This window comes from Dasypus novemcinctus, chromosome 17, assembly GCF_030445035.2.
Source record: "Dasypus novemcinctus isolate mDasNov1 chromosome 17, mDasNov1.1.hap2, whole genome shotgun sequence".
Taxonomy (NCBI): Eukaryota; Metazoa; Chordata; class Mammalia; order Cingulata; family Dasypodidae; genus Dasypus; species Dasypus novemcinctus.
In genome coordinates this window covers 65,656,481-65,680,187 of record NC_080689.1, presented here as the reverse complement: position 1 = coordinate 65,680,187, position 23,707 = coordinate 65,656,481, and the positions used below count along the sequence as shown (strand labels likewise).

Here is a 23,707-nt window from a genome sequence, read left to right as displayed (position 1 = left end):
TTTTTACTTAGAAGTATAGTTATGATTTCAGCTCATATAGTTCAGGTATTAATTATTGTAGGAGGTATTAAATTTCTATCATGTATCTTGTCAGAAAGAGTTATGGTTCTTTAAAAAAACTGATATATTTTTCCCCTTTTCAAAGGCTGAAAATGATATATTCAGCATTTTTTAAAGCTGAGTTTACAGTATTTCAGGTGCCAAAAAAATGAATTATAGAATTTTAGAGGTAGAACTATCTTTAGAGACCCAAAATCTTTTTCCTTTTTCCTTTTTTAGTGAACAAACTAAAATAATATAATGTCACAAAACTAGTTAATAGCAGAGTTTAGATCTACACGTTAGGCCTTGTGATTCTTGTGGTCCAGTGTTTTTACGTTTTTTTCTTCTCTGTCACACTGCTTAGTTGTTTTCTTGTGAAGAAATCTGTCAGTTAAAAGAAAAAATCCTTCTCAGAGATTTTCGAAACTGGAGCCTAATTAGATTCCATTTTTCCCACTCCCACCCCCACCCCTGCCTCTAAACAGACAAACAAATATAATCAATCTTCAGAGTTTGGAAGAGATTGAGGAATAGTAGTAGCACTACTTGCCTTGGATAAAATGACTTGTATTGGAAAGATAGTTTTCTGCTTCTGAGAGTTCTTTGGCTTTTATTAGGAATGCATTCTAGAATTTAAAAGGTAAAAGGCAGGACTCACGTAGGAAGAATGACAGTGGATAAATAAAAAGATTAGTTTATTAGAATTTTAATTTTGTATCACTACAATTCTTCATTGTATCCTGGTGCATTTTCCCTCTTCACATGTAAATGGTGCAGAAAAAGTTACAGTTTTCCATAAGGTTGTTTTATATAACAGAAATAAAAGGGACATGGAAAATAATTTAGTATTTAGCTTGGTGATATACTATGACAATGCTATCTAATAACACATTTATTAGGTGTTTACTTTTTAGATCTGATATAGATTGATTTGACTGAGTGAAGTGCTTCGAAACTTTTGTGAATTGATAAGCCTAACAAAAGACTGTATATAGCTGGTGGACATATGCCTACTCTGTTTATTTTTCCCAATTTTCACAGCTGCCTTTCTGAATAAAATGGATTACAGTAACTGCCTTATGGTTTTTTATACATTTGCATTCTTTGTTACGGATGGAAGCCTAGAATTAAAATGTTAAATTAGGATCTTTGTAGAAACCATAGTTATGGTTGAAACTACCAGTACAGTTGAAATATTGCTTTAGAATGCATATTTCTTACTATGTTCTCTATTTTTTTCAGCTCTTTTCTGGGGGTCTCTGGGGGAAGCCCTGATTATATAGGTCTTATCTTTTCTGGAAGATCAGATTAAAACAAAGCATTAAGCATCAAAGGGCCTACTAATCTGAGAGTGCTACTTTCCCTTGATTATTTTTCCTCTCAACTTTACCCACATTTGAATATTTTGCCGTCACTTTTGTCACTGCCTAAAGATTACCAGTGAGAAAGGATGTAGAACTGAAACTAATATGTGGAAAGATTTTATAGAGAAGAGTTCAAGGCTATTGTCAAAAACAGTGTTAAACATCTTAAAATCATGCATACATGATTTCGAGTGCTCTTGTCATTGTGCTAGGCATTAAGCAAAAAGTTATTATAGTGTTCCTATCTTTAGGTTAGTTAGTATTCTAAAATAATGCTGTGATAAGAAATCACTTAGACAATTTGAAAAATGATTTAATATGGTAGATATTGTCCTTCCAGATATTAGAATATATTAAAACTTTAGAAGTTTAAAATTTGTGTCAGGACCCAGGATTAAGGATGGTACTTTGCCTTTTCTTTTGTTTTTTGTTTTGATGACTGTTTCTATTTATTTATTTAATAATCCCCCCCCCCCTTTCCCCTCCTCCCACCCTGCTGTTTTTGCTGTCTGTGTTGTCTTCTCATTTTCTCTCCTTTTGGATTCAGCTGGCACTGGCTCACCATTTAGGCACTCACGTGGGCACTGGCTTACCATGTGGGCACTTGCACTACCACACTGGCACTCATGCAGGCACTGGTTCATTGCATAGGCACGCTTTCTCTTTTTCTTTTTCAGAAGGAGTCCCCAGAAATTGAACCCAGGTCCTCCCCTATGGTAGGTGGAAGCTCTATCACTTGAGCGACATCTGCTTCCCAGTACTTTGCATATCTAAGTCCCTACCAACATTAAATAACACCTGCTAAGGTCTGAAATCTAAATGCCACTTTATGAGAGAGACTTTCCTTGATTACTCTGTATAGAAAAGTAGCCTCTCTTTCATTCTTCTGTATTTCCTCAAATATTTTCAATTTCTAACTTTCTTCATTCATTCTGAGGATCTGAGTTTTCATCTGGTGTCAAATCCCTTCAGCCCGAAAAACAGCCTTTAGTATTTCTTATTTTGCAGGTCTACTGGTCTTAAATTCTCTTAATTTTATTTTATCTGAAAATATTTTTATCTTACCTTCATCTTGAAGGATATTTGCTAGATAAAGACTTTTGGGTTGACAATTTCTTTTTTCTTTCTCCCTTTGAAGATGTTCTATTGCTTTCTGGTCTCTGTAGTGTCTGATGAGAATTGCATTGTCTTCTACTGTATGCATGTGTTGTTTTTCTCTGCTGCTTTAAAAATTTTCTGTTTATATTTGGTTTTCCACAGTCTGACTATGATGTGCCTAGGAATGGTTTTCTTTGTATTTATCCTGATTGAGGTTCACTGGGCTTCTTGAATATGAAACTTTATATCTTTTTCCCAACTTGGGAAATTTTCATCCATTATTTCTTCAATATTTTTTCTGCCCTATTTTCTTTTTTTAAATTTTCTTTTTATTTCTTTTTATTTTTTTTCTTTATTTTCTTTTAAATGTTACATTCAAAAAATATGAGGTCCACATATACCTCCCACCCCACCCACACCACCCCTCCCCCATCAACAAACTCTTCCATTATTGTGGCACATCCACTGCACCTGGCGAATACATTCTGGAGAACCACTGCAGCACATGGACAGTGGTCCACATTGTAGTCCACACTCTCCCCCAGTCCACCCTGTGGGCCATGACAAGACACACAACGTCCAGCATCCGTCTTTGCAACACCACCTAGGACAACTCCAAAATCTGAAAATGCCCCCACACCATATCTCTTCTTCCCTCTCCCGACTATCAGCAGCCACTGTGGCCACCCTGCACATCACTACTACACTTTCTTCCCTTACTAATCACTATAGTTCCCCAGCAGAACACCAGTAAGTCCACTGTAATCCATACTTTATTCCTCCATCTTGTGGACCTGGGATGGCTATGTCCAGTCCCCCTCTACATCAAGGAGGGGTTTAGATTCCACATGGATGATGGATGCAATTCTCCTGCTTGCAGCTGTAGGTACTATTGGCTCCCTGGTGTGGTCGTTGACCCTCTTCACCTCCCTGTCATCTGGCCAGGGTAAGTCCAAGAAACCAGAGGGTAGTCGCTGCAAGTCTGCTGAGGCCCAGGGCCTGGCCGTCACATGGACAGTTCAGAGATTCAGGTCTCCTGAGTATACACCAACCCAAACGCCAACCACAGGTCCAGTAAAAGTGACAGAAGAGGCATGTTTAGAAAGGTTATATCCAAGTCCAACTCCATCACACTCAGGAATACAAACTTTAAAGTGGGGCCAACTGACATGGCCCTGAACTCCAGAGCCGTCTGCCTTGACCATAGAACCTGTGGGTCACTGCAGCCCTCAGCAGAACCAGCACCTGGGTTTCCATCTACCTTGGCTGTCTGTGGTACCCTGCTGAGGCATGCATAAGCATCACCCCCTGATGACCTCCCGACTCTTTTTTGGAGACTCTTAGCCATATAAACTCACTTGTCCTTTCCATTTCCCCCTTTTTATCCAAAGTCAAAATGCAGTTTTTAACAGCTGATATTACATGTAGGCTGAGATATTCTGCCGGTCTGAGTTGACCTCTTTGTTCATGGTCTTTTTGTAGTTACATCATCAGGTGGTGCTTGGTAGTAATCCCTTGGTGCCAGGGAGGCTCATCCCCTGGAGTCATTTCCCATGCTGGGGGAAAGGTAATGCATCCATATGCTGAGTTTGGCTTAGAGAGTGGCCACATTTGAGCAACATGGAGGCTCTCAGGAGTTAACTCTTAGGCACCCCACAGCGATAGGCCTAGTTCATATTGCAGGCACACAGGTTCATAATCGGAGCCATCTGTATCAAGGGTTCATCGTTGGACCATCCGTCTTTATTGGTCTTGCCATTGCACTTGGGGGATTGTTATTGTTCCATTGAGGAATGTGATAGAGCTCTCCTAGTCAGGAATTCAGCACTCTCATCTGTCGTTTCCAACTGAAACCACTATGAAAATATCCAAACCTTTCTGTGTACTCTATATACATGCCCTGGAGAATTCCCTCCCAACCGTGTGCATCCCTCCAATGTCACCCCACACAAGTGATCCTCGCCATAGTTGAACCTCTCTGTAGTCCAAAATTCTTCAAAAAGGAAGCCCAATACATTGCCAGTTTCCCTTAATAGAAAAATGGAATATAGTGATGTGTTTAAAGGTTAGATATAGAATACATAGAAATTTAGAAAAATTAAATAAAGGAAAAATAAATTGGGGTATCAAAGAAATGAAAACATGAAAAAGCTTTGTTTTTGACATTTTGCCTTTCATTGCTGCTACAGGTGTTGGCCTGTATGTACAGTGGCAAGGCAGTTTCTTCCATTTTTTCCTCAGTGTCTACCTCCTTTCTTTATTTTTTTTTCCCTGATTATTTTCTCTTGACATAAATTTTAGGTAACAGTAATTCACATATACAATATATGGTACGCCCACATATCCAACATCAAACTCCTTGTCCCTTCCCGAACAGTGATCTTTTTACACGTTCATATTATATTTGCTGCAGCTAATGTACAGATATTGAAATGATAGTTTTCAAACATGGTTCCATTTAGGTTTACATTATGGTTTATATTTTAGACTATAAATTTTCTAAATTTTTAGTTATTTTATTTTTTTTTTAATTTTTTATTTTTTAATTAATTACTTAATTTTTAGTTTCTCTCCCCTGCCCCCCCCCAGTTGTCTGTTCTTTGTGTCTATTTGCTGTGTGTTCTTCTTTGTCCACTTCTGTTGTTGTCAGCGGCATGGGAATCTGTTTTCTCCTTTTTGTTGTGTCATCTTGTTGTGTCAGCTCTCCATGTGTGTGGTGCCATTCTTGGGTAGACTGCACTTTCTTTTCCGCTGGGCAGCTCTCCTTATGGGGTGCACTCCTTGTGCATGGGCTCCCCTACGCGGGGACACCCCTCCGTGGCACGGCCCTCTTTGTGACTCTTAATTTCCAAAGAGAGAGCTTGCACACCTCACCAGGAACCCCAAGTATGCTATTGGAGGCTTGGAAAGCACTCCTATAGTCCTTCTCCTTTAGGTATGCTATGAGAGGTCTAATTGATTTTCTGACTCCACCTTCTCCCAGGCTAAGTTTCCTGTCCCAGGGTATTTAGGTGAATCGGACTTTCTCAGCAGATTCGCCACTCCTCTCTTCCCAGACTCTCCCCACACCAGCTAGTATTCTCTGCCAAGCCCAAAAATGAAAAAAAGAAAAGAAAAAGGGGGTGGGGGGACACCAGAAAATCGAACCCACACTAACCACACCCTCCTACTGCACCCCCCACTGAATCCCTCCCACCCATGGAGTCAGTCCAAAACCGGGGGGCTAGGGCAATTCCAGACCTCTGGGAATGCTGGACTTGGGAAAGGGAAGTCCAGGACTCTGCAGACCCAGGGCATCTTGGTCTGTGGAACACAGGCTATGGGGACTCAGGGTGCATGGACCTGGGATCTCGCATTCGGGGACCACAGGGCCCAGGAACACCACCACACAACTGATAGTTGTCCAGAAACACTGCAGCCGCCAGCCCCACGGGGAAGGGTCCCGCCAGTCCACAGCTTCCGACCTCTGTACTTGTAAGCCGCAATTCTACCTTTAGCAAGCACCACTTCTACTACTCTCTCTCCAAATCGATGTCCACACACCCTCCACCCTGCAAGCCCCCAAGACAGCCCGCTCGGGCAAGACTCCAACCCAACTCAGCCATCTCCTTGCAGGAGAGACCGTAAGGTGCACTCACTCAGACACCATCTTTTTCTTTTTTTTTAAAGATTTATTTATTTATTTAATTCCCCCCTCAACCCGGTTGTCTGTTCTCTGTGTCTATTTGCTGCGTCTTGTTTCTTTGTCCGCTTCTGTTCCTGTCAATGGCCCGGGAAGTGTGGGCGGTGCCATTCCTGGGCAGGCTGCACTTTTCTTCACGCTGGGCGGCTCTCCTTACGGGGCGCACTCCTTGTGCGTGAGGCTCCCTACGCAGGGGACACCCCTGTGTGGCATGGCACTCTTTGCGCGCATCAGCACTGCGCATGGGCCAGCTCCACATGGGTCAAGGAGGCCCGGGGTTTGAACCGCGGACCTCCCATGTGGTAGATGGACGCCCTAACCACTGGGCCAAGTCCGTTTCCCACTCAGACACCATCTTGCCCCGCCTCCCCGTATTTTCTTTTCCTCTTTATTCTGGGACTCCATTTTCACCCATGTAGACTTTTCGGTATTGTCCCACATGTTCCTCAGGCATTGTTCATGTATTAATGTTCTTACTATTGTAGTTTTATGGTTTTTAAAAATTTCAATCTTTTATTTCTCTCTTTTTCAGATTGGATAATTTGTGTTTTTATTTTCAAGTTCACTCTTTTTCTTCGTTATCTCTATTCTACTGTTAGCCTATTATGTGAATTCTTAATTTCATGTATTTTAATTTTCAGTTCTAAAATTTCCATTTGGTTTTCTTACATAGTTTCTATTTCTATACTGATATTTACTATTTTGTTATTAATTAGGAGAATATTTTGCTTTACTTCCCTGAATACAGTTATTAATATAATAGCTTCTTTTAAATTCATTCTATGAATGAATTCTATGAAAATAATAAAGATAATGAAGAGTATAATATATCTTTAGAAGAATGAAAGTGGAGGGAAAAGTAGTAACAAGTTAATATAGCATTGTGTATGAAGCAACAGCTAAAAATATAAACAGAGGGACATGTGGAAAGAAGAATACAGTTTGCTCTAGGTAACTCCAATACTGAGACTTGGAGATTTGAGTTTATGGTAGATGATGCGGGCAAGAGGAAAAGCCTAAAACAGTGTGATTTGTTGAAAGTTAAATATAAAACAATTATTGTACTTTCTTTTCCTTTCCCATGCATAGAATGCTTACATTGATTTTCTTAAGTGAGAGATTGGAGGATTCTTTTCTAGAGAAATTGATAAAAGACCACCATAAAATGCCATTTGGAATTTCCTGACAAAGAGGAGGGCTTCCTCCTACAACTGCATAATGTTAAACTTGCTAGATGATATCATCGCATGCCTATACTCTTATGTGACTTATTAAATATGATGACCAGTCAAGGATCACCAGACATTTGAGGAAAATATTCAACCTGAAAGAGAGTCTAAAATCTAACAATGTAAGGAAACAGCAAGAAAGAACCTGTAGGAAACAGATAATGCAGAGAACCGAATAAATTGTCAAAAATATTCACATGATATCCTCAGAACTCTCAGAAATTATATTAATAGATGTGGTTCTTTAAAAGAAAGGTGAGTAAGATAACAGAAATAATGGGAGAATTCAATATCGATTAGAAATTCTAGACAAAGGGAGAAAAAAATGAGCATAAGAGAAAATGCCCTTTATCTGAAGGATTCAAGCTTCCAGGTTCAAAGACATAGTACTTGTACAGCATAATGAATTAAAAAAGACCCATACCAAAGTTCATTGTTGTGAAATTTACAACATAAGGGGTAAAAGATTTGTAAAATTTTCCAGAGAGAAAATAATATAATATACAGAGGTCAAGATGACATTTTATATCTCGACGGCAGTAATAAATACTAGAAAACAATGGAATAATGCCTTTGATAATCTGAGGGAAGATGGTTTTCAACCTGGAATTGTATACTTAGTCAAATGTTTCTATTTGAAGAAAGATAAAAGCCATTCATAGACTGCAGGGATTCAAGAAATTTATCTTACTTGTTTCCTTCTTAAGAATTACCTGAGGATGTATTCCAATATAATTAAGGAATAAATTAAATGAAATTTATATATGGAATTTATGAAATTATGGCTCTACCACCAATGAGAGATGAAAATCAGAGTTCTAGCTAGAATGACAGTTGTGACGGAGGCGTATAGGACAAGCAGCTCAGATTGTGCCTCCAGGAATAACAGAACCTGGGTAGAATACATATAATGATAAGCTTTTAGAAAAATAGTTGTAGATAGCTAATTTAGAGAAGTTAAGTATAAGTCAAGGCAAATGGAAACTTCAAGAAAACCAAAAAGTTGTACCAGAAAGGAAATGCACACATTGTTTCCACATCACAACTTTCTCTATCACAGTTTTGATATATCACTGATTGATATAAGAAATTACATGGGAATTTTTGAGGTTTGTGGAAGCCACAGATGACATGTACAGGCTAGCAGACGACAGAAAAAATTGAGGGAATTCCAAAGGTTACTTTTTAAAATGTCTTTTGTTATACATGCAGTATGCTCACTATTACTCTCAAATTTGTTTCATTTTTTTTAAAATTTCATATTTCAAATTTTTAAATTTCTTTTTCAGAAAATATTTTTCTTAACATTGTCCTATGTATAGCCTATGACCAAATACTTAACCCAAATTTTACAATAAGGTACTGTGAAGACCCCATAAAAGAAAAAGAAAAAAATTTGACTTCTTCTCTGATACAAAGGGTGGGCCAGAAAATTTTACCAGAATTTTCCAGATATTGGGACACCACATCCCTAACCCCTGTCATGTGGAAGGGATAACTGTATAATCAAATATATGTTATCATTGTTTATATATTTGGTTCTGTAGTGAAACAAGTATGCTTACTGGACAGAATGATGGAACAATTATTATTGCCATAATTTAAAATACTTTTATATTGGGAAAATAATTGAAGAAGCAGTAGTGTAAGTTACCGAGATTTTCAAGTAAGCCAGATTTTTATCATAAAACTGGTATTGTTCAGAAATGTGGATGTAAAAGTATTAACTCCAGAAAGCAGGATTGGGTGGTAGGAGAAAGCATAATGGGGAGTTTAATATTTTTCATTAAAATAATTTCAATATTATTAGACTTTTATATTGTTATTATTTGGTTATTTTAAGAGGTCCCAGGGATTGAACCTGTGTCCTCATACATGTGAAGCAGGCACTCAACCACTGAGCTACACCTGCTCCCCTTATTAGACTTTTTTTTTTTAACCCCCCCGCCCCCCGGGGCTTGCTTGCTATCTGCTCTCTCTGTCCATTCGTTGCGCTCTTCTGTGTGTTTTTTTTTAACCTGTCTCCCTTTTTGTTGTATCACCTTGCTTAGTCTGCTCTCCGCAGCGCTTGCGGGCCGGGCACCACTCCGCAGTTTTGGGTGGCACTCTGCGGCACTAACAGGCTGGGAAGTACTCCGCTTCACTTGCGGGTGAACCTGCCTTCACAAGGAGGCCCCGGGACACAAACCCCGGGCCTTGCATATCATAGATGGGAGCCCAACTGATTGAGCCACAGCCGCTTCCCCTTATTAGACTTTTTAAAACATTGACCTTATATTCATTAGTCATATTTTTAAATTAAAAAGCAGTAGGAAGAAAGAGAAATTGTTAAAAAAAAAGTTGAGTTGGGGTAAATAACCATTTGGGGAAGTGGTTTTCTGCCTAATATAATAAACACTTGAAGATAAATTATGGAAGGATTAAAAATGCTTATGTAAAAGATATGAAATAATAGAAATACTAAAGGAAAATAAATATTAAGACAATCTTGGTATAGGAAGTTTTAAATTTTCACATAGCCAAATCTAGCATTTTATGGTAAACTTTTGCCTGCTGTCTTGTTTAAGAGCCTTTACATTCAACTGACAAAAGGAGAAATAATACTTGGTGATGCTATAGAGGATGGGAACTAAGCATATGTATACTTATGTGCTAGTATGAAGTGGCATAGCTTTTCTGGAGGGCAGTTTATTGATATTTATTTATTTTGTAATATTTATCCTTTGGCATAGATTTTGTACTTCTAGGAATTCCCCTACAAAAATAATTAAGAATATGCACTATAATTTGAGCTATGGAGATATTCTTTTCAGTATTGTTAAGTAGCAAAATATTGGAAACAATATATATGTCCAATAATAGGCTACTTTTAAATAATTATTCTTTGAAATGCAGTAAAGACAAGGTAAATATCATTATAAATGTATTAATTTGCATAGAAAGATATTTGTGCGATATTTTTTGAGCAAAAACAGATTACAAACTTCATTAGTCTGATTTTTTAAATAAAACATGATATAAATTCTAATTGCAGATAAATAGAAAATACAGAGTCAAAAACCAAATCTTTACATATGTACACAAAATAGTCTGGGGTGTCATTCACCAAAATAACTGATTATTAGTGAGTGGTGAGATATTGATTGACTTGGTTTTATTTTTTCCCTTATGTTTATTTTCTAACTTATTTTTCCAATTAGAGTGGTTTGTATGTGTGTACATTGACAAAGACAAAAGGTAATTTTAAAAAACAGCTTGGAATTACCCTAATTCGTAAGAGAATACTATAAAATTTTTACTGTTGCTTCACGGACATTGTAATGTCCTACATCTGGTCCATTTTACTACAATGAATTTTGTTAGTGTAAAGACATTTCTCCCCAGTTTTAAATATGGACTAAAAGCTCTCAGATGTCTAAATGACTTAGTTGTAATTTTCAAGGTTGATATAGTGACCATCTTCCTCAATTAAAAAAGAAAAAAAAAGCCCAAGAGTATCATGGTGCTAGACTTGTCACTCTCCTGATGGAAATCCTTTGGGGCTTCGTGAGAACCATGAAAAAACTTGGGAAAACTTTGTATTTTGAGGTTTTTATTTTTTTTTATTTTTTATTCCTCCTTTAAATATCCCACAAAATATACACACCCACATACAATACACACACATATGTCTAATCTGCGAAGACCTTTTTTGAGATGATCTTGGTATGTTCCTTTTCCTTCATTTTGAATTGCTCCCTTTGTTTCATTTTGTTTTGTTTGTTTGAATCTGATATTGGAGCTAATTGCCGAAGAAAGCTAATTGCCAAAGAAAGCTAGATGCCAGAGCTGGTGCTGATGAGTGTGAAGAAACCCTGTTTTTTTTCCCAAGATTTATTTTATTTCTCTCCCCTTCCCTCCCATTGTCTGTTGTCTGTGTCCATTCGCTCTGTGTTCTTCTGCGTCTTCTTGCATTATCTGGCGGCTCTGGGAAACTGTATCTCTTTTTTGTTGCGTCATCTTGCTGTGTCAGCTCTACATGTGTGTGGTGCCACTTCTGGATGGGCTGCACTTTTTTTTCATGCGGGGCGCACTCCTTGCATGTGGGGCACCCCTATGCAAGGGTGCCCCTGCATAGCACGGCACTCCTTGCACACAGCAGTGCTGCGTGTGGGCCAGCTCACCACAAGGGTCAGGAGGCCCTGGGAATCAAACCCTGGACCCTCCATATGGTAGATGGACACTCTATCAATTGAGCCACATCCACTTCCTAGAAACCCTGTTTTGAATTGCAACTCTTTTGTATTTCTTTTGGTTGGTGAGAGGCAAAGAAGAAACTTTGGAGTCTTCAACATTTTCTTGATCTTGTCGTTTATTTTTGGGGTCATCCTTTGGGTTTCAGATACAAGACTGGGACATAATCCCATTTCACTGAATGGTTTTAATGGATGTTATTTTATGCTTGTTTCCCTGAGGGAATTTGAGAGGTTGGTATGTGAGTGGTTTATCCAAGCATATGATCTTTTTTTGCTGCTGATGCTTTAGCTGGAATAAGAGTTGAGACTGAGTGGATTTTAAGTGGAGCATAAGAGGTGTCCAATGCCAATACCTAATATCGGAAATGTATAATAAATGCAAAATTGAATGACAATATGTATGGCAATATTAAATGTCTCTTAGTATCACTGGGTCTCAGGTAGTAGACAGTGAAACAAGACTCCTATCTCATTGTCGCAGGGCAGGCATTTTTTATGGTGCTTTTCCTTTTTTTTAGTGTTTTTGTTTGTTTTAATTCAAGGTACCTTACACATATTGTCTCATTTAATCTTTGTGGTAATCCTGAGGTAGATTTACTTAACCTTGTTTTATAGATAAGGTTGTTTCACATAGAAGTAAAACAACTTGCCCAAAAAATATAGAATTAGTAAATCGCAGAGTTTATGCTTGAAGACATATTTCACGCCAGGGAAGCTAGATTTGTTTGTTTATGGATGTATGTGTGTATGTCATAACACCTTTTATTGAAAGCTTTGTAATTATATCAGGCCTCTAACCTATAAACCTAGATAGAATGTTTCTCATTTCAACTTGTTTCTGATTTTAAAGGTCACCTGTATACACTCTTTAAACCCACTAGAGGTCAGTATTGGGTTTATAAAGACACCAGGACCTTTAACTTGTAATTCACATTTTAAACTTCTGGGGCTTATTGCTAGGGGTACTCTTGGAAGTTGTATTTTACAATAAAACTTTATTTTAATGAAAATGTAGGACACTTCAATAGACACTCTTTAACAGTTTGTGAAAGTGTTAAGAGCAACGTTTTTAGGTTAATATTCAAGATTAGATGATGTTTATACTCACCATAGTCCACTCCATAGGTAGAACACTCGAGCCATATGTTCTATACTCATCTGTTATTATATACACATTGCACTGAATTACAGTTATTTATATACCAGTATCCTTCCCCTAATAGTATGAGGTAAACTTTAAGAGTCAGGGACTCCTTCTTACATCTTTGAATACCCGGTAGGTAGCACAATGCTTGGTACCAAGTAGACATTCAATACATGTTTGACTGAAATAGGAATACAGAGAGAGAAAGCACCATGAGTTAGGTCAGTGAAAGAAGGTTTTTCTGAAGGAATAAGAATTTTAGTTGGGTTTTGGAGGGAAGGTTGAATTCAGACAAGGAGAGGCCATCATAGAGAAAATGGTATAGCCAAGATACAGAAATGGAAATACACCTAGCATATTATGAGGTAGAGTCTGATTCATATGAAGATTCATGTTGGAGCATATTGAATAAGTACATTGGAAAATTAGGTTTAGCTTCTATGATGTTTGGATCTAAGTGATAGATTTTGGTTATACTTGCACTTGTTTAAAATTTTTCCCAATTTCCCTAATGCTTAATTGAGAAGACAATCTAGTTTAAGAAGAGCTTGGCCACAATATGCAGAGGTATCATAATAGGAAGGCAATGAGTTCCATTTTAGATATGTTAGATAAAGTGATGGTAGAGCAAACCGTTATGTCGTTTAGGAAATTGGAGTTAGACTGCTGATTTTGGGAGAGTGGGAGGGCGAGAAGGGCTGAGGAATAAATCTACCTTAATTTCTACCTGTTATACCAGAGAAGAGTAGAAATGAGGTCGTCTTGAGAAAGAAGTGGCTAAATGTGTGAAGATTATACACAAAGAGAATGAAGAGTGAAGAAAGTGAAAACACCTGAATGCTTTCCAAAGTCCATCTGCTTCTTGTATGATTCATACCTTGTATATCCCCATTCCAACCCAGGCTGCAGCAATCAGTCAGCTGCTTCTTTGGCACATGATTATAAGAGTTGTCTTTGGAGGGGCAGAATAAGTAGGTCCTGGTGAGACAAATAGCATGTTAGAAAAGAGCTCTTGAGAGCTTTTATTGGATTTTTTCATGGACTTTAATATCACATTTTAATTTTTATATTTATTATATATACTTATATACATTTATATTTACTCTGCTCTACTTCCTGTCAATCCCATAACATACATTTTGATTAGCTGGTAATTTTCATTTGTATCCATAATGGTAATATCTGAGTATTTATTTCATTGTTCCACCTGAATTTGGTATTTCCAAATTGGCCAAGTTCCTGCTTGGCAGGCCTGCTTTGGCTGCTCCTTCACAGACTGGAGAAACCTTGATAATTCTAACAGAGCTCTGGTATACAATTTGAACCCTTTGATTTATAGTATAGGTTCACTATCTCAGTTTGCTGATTTGGCCCCAAACTACTGTGTGCTACTTCTCCAGAAGACACCAACTAAAAAGAACGTAGGGGAGCCCCATGCTCAAGGAGTGCACCCTGTATGGAGAGCCACCCCACACGAAAAAAGTGCAGCCTGCACAACAGAAAGAGACACAGATTCCCGGTGTTGCTGACAAGAATACAAGTGGGCTCAGAAGAACACACAGCAAATGGACACAGAGAGCAGACAACTGGGTGGGGGGGAGTAAATAAAAAATAAATCTTTGGGAAAAAAAAGAACAAATAATGGAGAATCTGAAATTGCTTCCATAGCATGCCTCACAGATTTGTATCACTTCAAGTTTAAATGAAAGTACTTAAGTGTGGCTGCTTTTGATTGCTTTTGGTACATTTAGAGTATTTTATTGATTTTGAAAGAAAAATAATTAACTTGAAGTTCAATAAAATGAGATCTATTCAGGGAGCAAATGTAACTCAAGTCATTGAGTACCTGCTTCCTATGTAGCGAGGTCCCAGGTTCAATCCCTAGTACCTCCTAAGAACAAAACAAAATAAACAAATGGAAAAAACCAACTCTCATTGGGGAGTGGTTGTAGCTCAATGATTGAATACCTCCTTCCCGTGTACGAGATCCTGGGTTTAATCAAACCTGGTACCCCCTTAAAAAAAAACAACTAAATAATAAAAGATTTATTTATGAAAGCTTTTGGCTTTGCTTTACTGAAAGTAAGGATAGCATTAAGGGAGCAAGGGAGTAAGTGCTTGCTCTCAAGAGGAGGGCATGCTTTTTTGAAATGTGAAAGCTTTAGGAAATTCTCTCTTTATGTCTCCCATATGAAGTCTTAGGTGGACGTCAAGTGCCCTGAACTGCCCACTGCTTTTGACTACATTGAATTTACCCATTCACTCTTTATGAATTGATCCTCTGCTTTTCGAGTACATGTCAGTTCATTTTTGTGTTCTTAAGAAAAATATTCCAGACTGTTACTTTCCCATGTAACCTTAAAATTGCTTAGGTTGGGATAAGACTTAGTAGAAAACAGTGCTTCAATAGAACACTTCTGGTCTAATCACAATTGCCATGTTGCTGTGGGGACCCAAATTCATGTCTTGAAGCTAGCTCTTTCATTCTGCCTTCAGAAAAATCTAAGCAGCTGGTAATTAGTTCTCTTCTCCCTCCCTCTCTCAAATTTGTTTTTATGTAAAAGACAAATGAATAAATGACTCTCAAAAAAAAAACTCCCTGTTCTCTTTTTTTATAAGAAAGTCTTACTTTTGAGGGAATAGAAAGAATGTTCTATCTAATTTGGGGTCTCAAATGCCTGGATGATAAGCATGTGTTTTTTTTAACAAAGTTAAATTTAATACTTTTGGGGACCTTCCCTATCTCAGTTTGTTACTGCAGCCATTATCTATTTCATGTAAGTCAAACCAAATATCAGTGGATAATATGCAGTGAAACAAGTTTATCCATTGATTCAAATCTCTGGAATGTAGATTCTTTTCATTTTCTTGGCAGAAACTAGCTCACATAGTTCAAGTTTTTCTCTGTCCTATTATAATTGTTTCATTTGACTATTGCCTGGACTAACATCTTATACTTAATATTTATCTTGAACTCCTTAATCTCATTCAGAAGATTTGGAGACTGATTTTCTCCCAAACTAATTTCTATTTGTTACTGATGAAAAAATATCATATATTGATTAAGGAATATTCTGAGAGGCTGCAATCCTCAAGCTTTGTATGGTGGTATGATACTGTTATGGAAAAGAAAAAAATAAAAGGAAAGTACCATTGTGAAATACTTTAAGAAAGTGCTGGGTTAAACCAAATTAAACAAAGTTTCCTTACAATAGGACTTTTCCCAGCTTTTATTTTTGTTAATGAAGGCTGCATGATCTGCAGTGTTTTCCATTTATTTGACCACAGAACCCTTTTTTGAAACGTTTTATGGCTTTTTGAGGGAATGTTGATATAGCAGAAAGATCACTGACCTGGAATTTAGGAGATCACATGTTGAGTCTCTGATTTACCACTAACTACTAGCCTTGTAACATCGAACAAATCCTTTTTCTTCTAGCCTCAGTTTCCTTAGTGGTGTCTAATCTTGTGCATTTAATGCTTTTGTTATTGAATTTGTGTTGACTCTGGATTATCATATTTTCCATCTCTTTGCATCTATTGAAATCACCCCTTTATTTCATTCTATTTTGTTAAACTGAAAGGATAACACTTTTCTGTAAAAATTCAGAAGATGAAATCCTTTAAAACCCTGTTTTCCACAGATTAAGGTAGTAGAATCCTGTTGGATTAGTTAATTCATATCATTCTATTAGGATAATCTATTCTCCTGAGTACATTTTATTGGTCTCTTATGTCCACCAAACATGCTTTTAAGAGTCTCCAAGCTTAACTATATAAAAAAATAATTCCAAACTTCTCTCTCCCCCAACCACTATGATTCCGGTATGTCATTTTTCATAAGAAGTAAAAATATTCAGTCATTTGTACTAATCTCTTGGCTTCATAAATAAAAATGGTTGAATTTCATTTTGAGATGGTTTAGTGGATATATTTGAAAAATCTTATGATATTATTGATTTATTAACATTTTTCTATGGAAAATGAGTCCCAGTGGGATAACTTCAGTTAAAAATGTATATATTAATATGTTTGGTTTTATTTCTGGGACTAAAACTTTATGTATTAAAGCATTTTGTGTAATATTTTCTTTATGGGCACTGATTTATTAAAAAATAGAAGGTCTTTGAATGTGTAATTAAGTTTTGTTTCTCTTCTTTCTTTGTCTTTCTCTCCCTCTCTCTTTTATGTATGTGTGTGTATATCTCTGTTCTAGGCCCAGCAACAAAGAAATCTGGATAACATCATCTTGCAACAACCCAGACTAGGTAGCAAGAGAAAACCTAAGAAAGATGCATATACAGTTTTTGATACAGAGGTAGAAAGCACTAGCCCCAAATCGGAACAGGATTCAGGAATTCTGGATGTTGAAGACGAGGAAGATGATGAAGAGGTAACTAACATCTGTGCTGCAGAAGGTTAAACTATACTAGTTTTGAGATATAATAAATAATTTACCCATATAATACAGCCTGTGTGATCTTCTTGGTATTAAATGTCATTTTGAATAAAAATGGGCCCCAATTTAAGGAAACTGAAGACATAGGAAGATATTTTCAATTCTGATTCTTTAGATTTTAAAAGGACTCTTCCATTTTTGAAAAGATTCAGGATTTTTAAAATCTGTTTTGACTTAAGTACTACATTAAGGGGAGATTAGAATTTACCTGACCTAGAGACATAAGACCTATATGACCACTACAGAAATAGGAAAAAAGTTATTAAAGACAAATAAAATATGTTATATCAAACAGTAGGGTGTAAACAGTAGATCTCTTTACTTTGAGAAATGAAGCAGATTGAAAATATACAAAGGTTTCAGAAAGTTTAGAATATGTTCTTGGAGGAAATAAATATATGAGTAATTATGGGAATCTGGGAATTTTGTGACATAGTCATAACTTCCTAGGTTAGTTCTGTGTCATTGTCAGGCAAAACACAAGATTAACTACATATTTTTATATTCTTCTTCATTGTTGGACGTGCATTTATGTATTTAAAAAATAAAACTAGGATATTTTAGATTTCCTGTTAAGACATCTTTTCTAAATATTTATTTGCATGAATGGAATCAGTTATTTGTGAGCAAAGTGATTAGGAACCATGAGCTCTGGAGGCACGCAAACCATGTTTAAATCCTGGCTTTGCCTATTAATTTTTAAAAATTATCATGAATAATTATATCTTTTTTTTTTTTAAACTGATGTGTGTTAGGGACCATTTACTACTGTACTCAGTAACCTGTTTTGTCTTTTAAGTGCTTGTCTGCTTTTCATTTTATTTCTCTGGATAAAAATGGGCTAACTCTTCCTCATCCTGTCCCCTCTTATATCTTTGCTCCCCTTCTTGTTTTCCTCTTGCCCCAAAAAGACTATAATGAAAAGCTTGTTACTGTCTATCTTTGTAATATTAGGTAAATTATTTAATCTGTTAGAAACTTCATATCTTAGTCTATAAAGTAAAGACATTAGGGTTGCACAAATGCCTGCTCTATAAAAGGAGGTGAATACATGTGAGTCTCTGTCCAATTTTCATTACTCTTCTTTGCTGACTTTTAGTACATATCACTGCTGTCAGCATACCTGTCGCTTATTATTATTATTCCCCTTTTACTTCAGAAATTGAATTGGCACTGGCTTAACAGGGGTGAAAAGCAAATAAAATTAGTTATGTTTCTAAAGCACTTAAGTTTGATTTAAGGTTTGAGGGACTATCATGTATAAAGTATTACACTCTTTAATATGGTTTTCATTCTTGAAGGGACACGTTTCTACAATTTAAATGAGTAATTTTAAAAATTGTTTTTAGTTAAAATATATAGTTTACCAGTATATGTTTGTTATGTAAATGAGACATATTAATGGGGTTAATCATTTTCCAAAGTTTCATTGTAATCTCTATTGTACTTGGATGACAAGAACTTTTAATGGCTCTTAATAGAGCTAAAAAAAGGCTTTTTGAGTGTTCTGTCATGGACCACACTGTTGGGTAAAAAAACCAAGCATTGCCTGATACCCATGGAGGTAGAAAGAGACAGAGAAGACTTTTCCATTATTCTCTCTTCTTGCAAGGAATGAATGACTTCCCTGGTATGGTAAAATATGGATCTGCCCTTGAGATCAGACTTTCAGGTATTAGGCCCATTACTGATGACAGGGTATGGTAGTACAATAAAATATCAGTCTCAAGAAAGACTTGTCAAGTCTTTTCATTTGCATTCTGGTTTCCCATTAAAGAAATGACATTCTATCAGGCACCATGGCTTATGGGCATACTCTATGTCCTAGGATAATACACACCCCAAAGAGAAATACATACATAGTTCTCATATATCAGCAAGAACCTTCTGGATTGGAGCCATTTTTTAATCACTAACTCACTGAAGATCCTAGGGACAAGTCCCTATTAATTTTTGATCCATGTTACTTCTTGTTTGTTTGTTTTCTGAGCTCTAGAGAAGATGAGGAAAGTTGGACTAGTAAAATATGTTGGTAATTCTTTATAAAGGAAGTACTCTATGAATGTAATTGGAAGTTAACTTTTAAAATGTTCTCATCTCAAATCAAACAATTCATATTGAGGGAAATTTGCTGATTGAGCTCTTACAAGAATTCAGCACTTTACTGTCTAATGGCATCCTAACTTAAAAAAAATTCTACCTTATATTTATTTGCTTTTCTGTTTGAATCTTCTTCAAGTGCACATTCTTAATCTCAAAGCTCATGTAGAGAATTATTTATTTAGATATCTCCAAACTGGTTTCTTGGCATCATTCTTGCATGGTGTGAATAAATTCTTCAGATAAGGTCTTTCGTGACCCACTGTGACGTTCTGACCTTCATTCTTGTCATTCTTCAACAGACCTCATTGAGAGCAGCATAAATAAGTTTTTGGAGTATTGTGATTTTTAATGTGTTAGCATGGTAACTGTTGCATAAAATCCTGTTGGGCAGAGGTTGATAACCTATTGTGGTTCATTTATTCCTTTGAGATTTTGATAATACATATGGAGTCTTTTCCCAGTAAAATGTACATTTTCATAATGGATATATATATATATTTATTCACTCACAAAAAATACATATCTGATTTCAGAGGATTCATGAAATTCCTGTTGTGCCTAGAACCCAAGTTAAGAACCCATGTTATTAAAGAGCAGTGGTTTTTGATTGTAGAGTAGTGCTTTTTGTACTTCAATATGTGTAGGAAATCACTTGGGAGTCATATTAAAATGCAGATTCTCATTCCACAGGTTGGAAGTGGGAGTCTGCATTTTAAAAAAGCTCCCAGGTGAGTGTAGTGCTGCTGTTTCTTGGAGCAGAATTCGAGTTGCAAGACTGTAAGAGGACCTCAAGGGATCAATTTTGGTATATAAAGGAAACAAACCTATGAATGTGTAGGTTCCTTATTGATTTTCCATTAATATGACAAAACTTTTCCTGTGTTAAATAGATTACTAACAGAGAAGTTATATTTTGTTTTCTAAATTCACTACTTATAGTAGATTATCAGCATTATCGTTTATGAAATTTTGTGATCCTGATTTAACGTACTTAGGTATTTTTTTATTCTCTGAAGTAAGAACTTTTTATCCTTACCTGTGCTTTTAATAGGAAGTATATATTTAATATATCCTTTGAGTTGAGTGACCTTTGTAGTCTGTTTACTTCATCTTTAATTTGATGATACTTAACAGGAGACCATAGAGTGAGATGAGTAGGAAATCCCAAATGCCTAGAACATAGCTTGACTGATAGTAGGCAGAAAGTTAGCATATTATTAAAATGAAATGAAGTTTTTGCCAGAAATTGAAATAACTTAGAGCACTGAAGATGAAGTCACAATAGTAAATTATCATCTTAGATGAAAAATCAGGCCACATGTTGAATTAACTGACAAGATCAATCTCTTAATGATTGCTGAGAAGTGTTGCAATGAACAATATTTCCTAGTAAAATTCTCTTCACTTTCATTTTGTTTCCTTTTAATTTTTTTGGCTAAACTAATAAAAGGAGCTCAATTAAGATTTAAAAAAAATAGTCATATATTAGAATTGAGCTATATAAAACTGCTGGTATTTGACCATTTTTGATTGACAATGTAATTCAACTAATTTTCAGTATTTCAAAATATGTATGATTTGGGGAATTTGGTTTGAAATTCTATATGTTGTCCTGTAATATATGCCAATGTTAAAGTTCTTCTCTAATTGTTTATGTAGGACTTTTACAATTTTTAAAGGAGAAGTAGTGAATATTTTAAATTGAAAATTCATCTGTGGTACTAGATTCATTAGGAATATCATATTTGAGGTATTTGAAAATAAAATATGAAGAACCCCTCGCAGTATGTATAATTTGTGAGAAGGGGAACAAAAATATCTATTGAGGGTAGGGTTGTTGTGAAGATTGAATGAAATAATGTTTATGATGCTCTTGTTCTAGTGCTTGGTACACACAGTGCTATCTAAGTAGTAGTTCCTATTATGACATTATGCGTGCATGCTTTTTTGGGAATAAAGGTGAAATATAAGTTGATGTCTTTTTTGGTAATGTGTGTTTGCAAAGACTGAAAAACATAATCTAATATAAACAAACTCTGCTGAAAGAAAGCAATATTGAATAAGAAATAGTTTGAAAAAGCAGGACCTATGATTTCTTCTTTTTTTTATAGGTTACTTAAGAGTTTCTGCTTTCCTAGACTACTTTGTGTGTACCACACTTACACCACATCTCATGTTCTAGTTTGTATATCTCTAATTTGTTTACAAGCTGTTGGAGAGCAGTGGTCACCATGTTACCTGTACACCTGGATTATAGAGTATGGATTAAACAGATGTTTGTTGACTAAATGATCTATCGTAGGTTTAATTCTCAAGATTTTGGTGCTTCTTTGGAAATATGTAATTAACAAGAGGGAATTGCTATGGTGAAATACAAATGCCATTAATATAAAGCCTTCTGGGACATCTGAATGATTGTGGCACTGTATTAATTTAGAGGAAACAAGGTAATTGGAAAGAACAGAGGACTTATATTTAGAAGTTCTGAGTTCTTATCAGTTCTGTGCGATTGGGGCAAATCATACAACTTCTTTAGAGCATTTTTCTCACCTATAAAATAGTGAAAATTTAATTCATTTATAATTACTTGTGAAAATTGTGGTCATTATATTTGACTCAAAATTCAAACCTTTTATTGTAAAACTTTCAGTTTACAGGAAGGTAACAGAAAATAAGGGTCATTTCTCACTAAGTTAAAGTGAAATAAATGGTAAGTAAAGTGAAATTAGAGATTGCAGACAGGCAACCCATGGGCCAGAAAGAGCTTGCAAACTGGTTGTTGACCTGGTTGTGTTTAAAATTTTAAAAATTAATTGCTAATTAAAAAAATCTATTGAGTTCACATAAAAATCTGCATTTCTAACTTACCTTCTTTCTAAGCATTGTAATAATAGACTGGCACTGAGTAGCAAAGTTGCCACCAGGGATATGGTTTTTCTACTAAGCCACAATCCCTATTTTGTCTGTACAATGACAAAACCATTTATTATTATGTTTGTGCTGTTGTTGAGGGAAATGTACTACTACTTCTACTGGGTCTCTCTAAAAGTGTCACAGTGAACGAGAGACTCATGGGACCACCCACATGTCGGAAAAAAAGAACGTAGTCCTTTGTAAAAATGAATAATGGTCCTAGATATTTAATTTATGAAGTGTGTCTATTTATTAGGGGAATACAATAAAAAATGCTGGCCTACTTATTCCCAATAACTGTGGGCTTTGAGTTTTGTTTTTTTAAATTTCTATTAATGAAAACTAGTATTTTAAGGACACACAAATAAATGAAAAGTAGTACCCATAAATTAAAATATAATTAAATGCCAATGAGGACAATTTAGAATGTTGAATGAAACATTATCGAATGATTTAGACATTCTGTTTGGTTTTATTATTCCCATTCTTTGATCCTTTCGTTCTATCTGTTAGCAAAGATGTATTACGACTCAAATTGATTTAAGGTCTATTACATTTTTTCATTATTGTCGTTGTATAAAGTTCCTGTTATTTTGAAATTATTTGCTTTAATTTAAACTTCTCCTTGTTTTTTCAGATATTTTAGAATTTCTCTTTGCTTATCAGTTCTTATTCAACCCTGTGCTGATAACCCCAACTACGAAATGCACTTATTTTCTCCTTTTTTTATCTAAAATATTGAATTCTACTTTTCCATGAAGGACTAGCTCAATCTCACCACTTCTATAATACTTTCTCTAGAACAATTACTTTTTCTTTTGGAGAATTTTAAATCTTCAGAAAAGATTTGTATAAGAATGTACAATGGACATCCATATACCCTTCACCTAAATACTGCATTTATTAAAATTTGGCACTTTAGCACACTCATTCTCTCTTTTTCTCTCTCTCTCCCTCTGTATGTATGCATGCTATTTTCAAAGCTGAGTCATTTGAGACAAAGTGGCATTTTTCATCATATTTGAGCTCTAAAGACTGCAATCTGTGATTCCTGAGAATAAGGACATTGTGCTTCATAAACACAATACAATTATCAAGCTCAAAAAATTTAACATTGATACAATACTACATAGTCTAAATACAAATTTCTCCAGTTGTCCAGTAATATTCTTTATAGCTGGTTTTTCCCCCATTTTTTTCCTGGAGTCACATCTAGACAAATATCATACATTGTATTTAATGTTCATATCTGTTTAGTCTCTTTATATTCCCTCAATTTGTGTCTATCTGATTGCACCCTCCTGATTAGGTTCAAGTTAATAACTTTTGGCGGGAATATTCCAAAGGCAGCATGTTCCTCTCAGTGTAGTATATCAGGAAGTATAAAATTGGTTATGGTGATACCCACTAGATTTCTTCACAGTAAAGCTTTCCCACT

At 35.8% G+C, this 23,707-nt stretch overlaps 1 protein-coding gene across 3 annotated transcripts in view; it reads left to right on the top strand.

Annotated features, from left to right (window-relative positions):
* EXOC6B (exocyst complex component 6B) overlaps positions 1 to 23,707 on the top strand; it is a 748,241-nt gene that overhangs the window by 317,861 nt on the left and 406,673 nt on the right. For 2 of the 3 annotated variants that reach the window (XM_058278913.1, XM_058278914.2), the window contains exon 7: positions 17,011 to 17,187. The exons of the other annotated variant lie outside the window; for it this stretch is intronic. In XM_058278913.1, the coding sequence (XP_058134896.1) occupies positions 17,011 to 17,187 (177 nt within the window). The remainder of the gene's footprint in view (positions 1 to 17,010; positions 17,188 to 23,707) is intronic. 3 annotated transcript variants of the gene reach the window in all.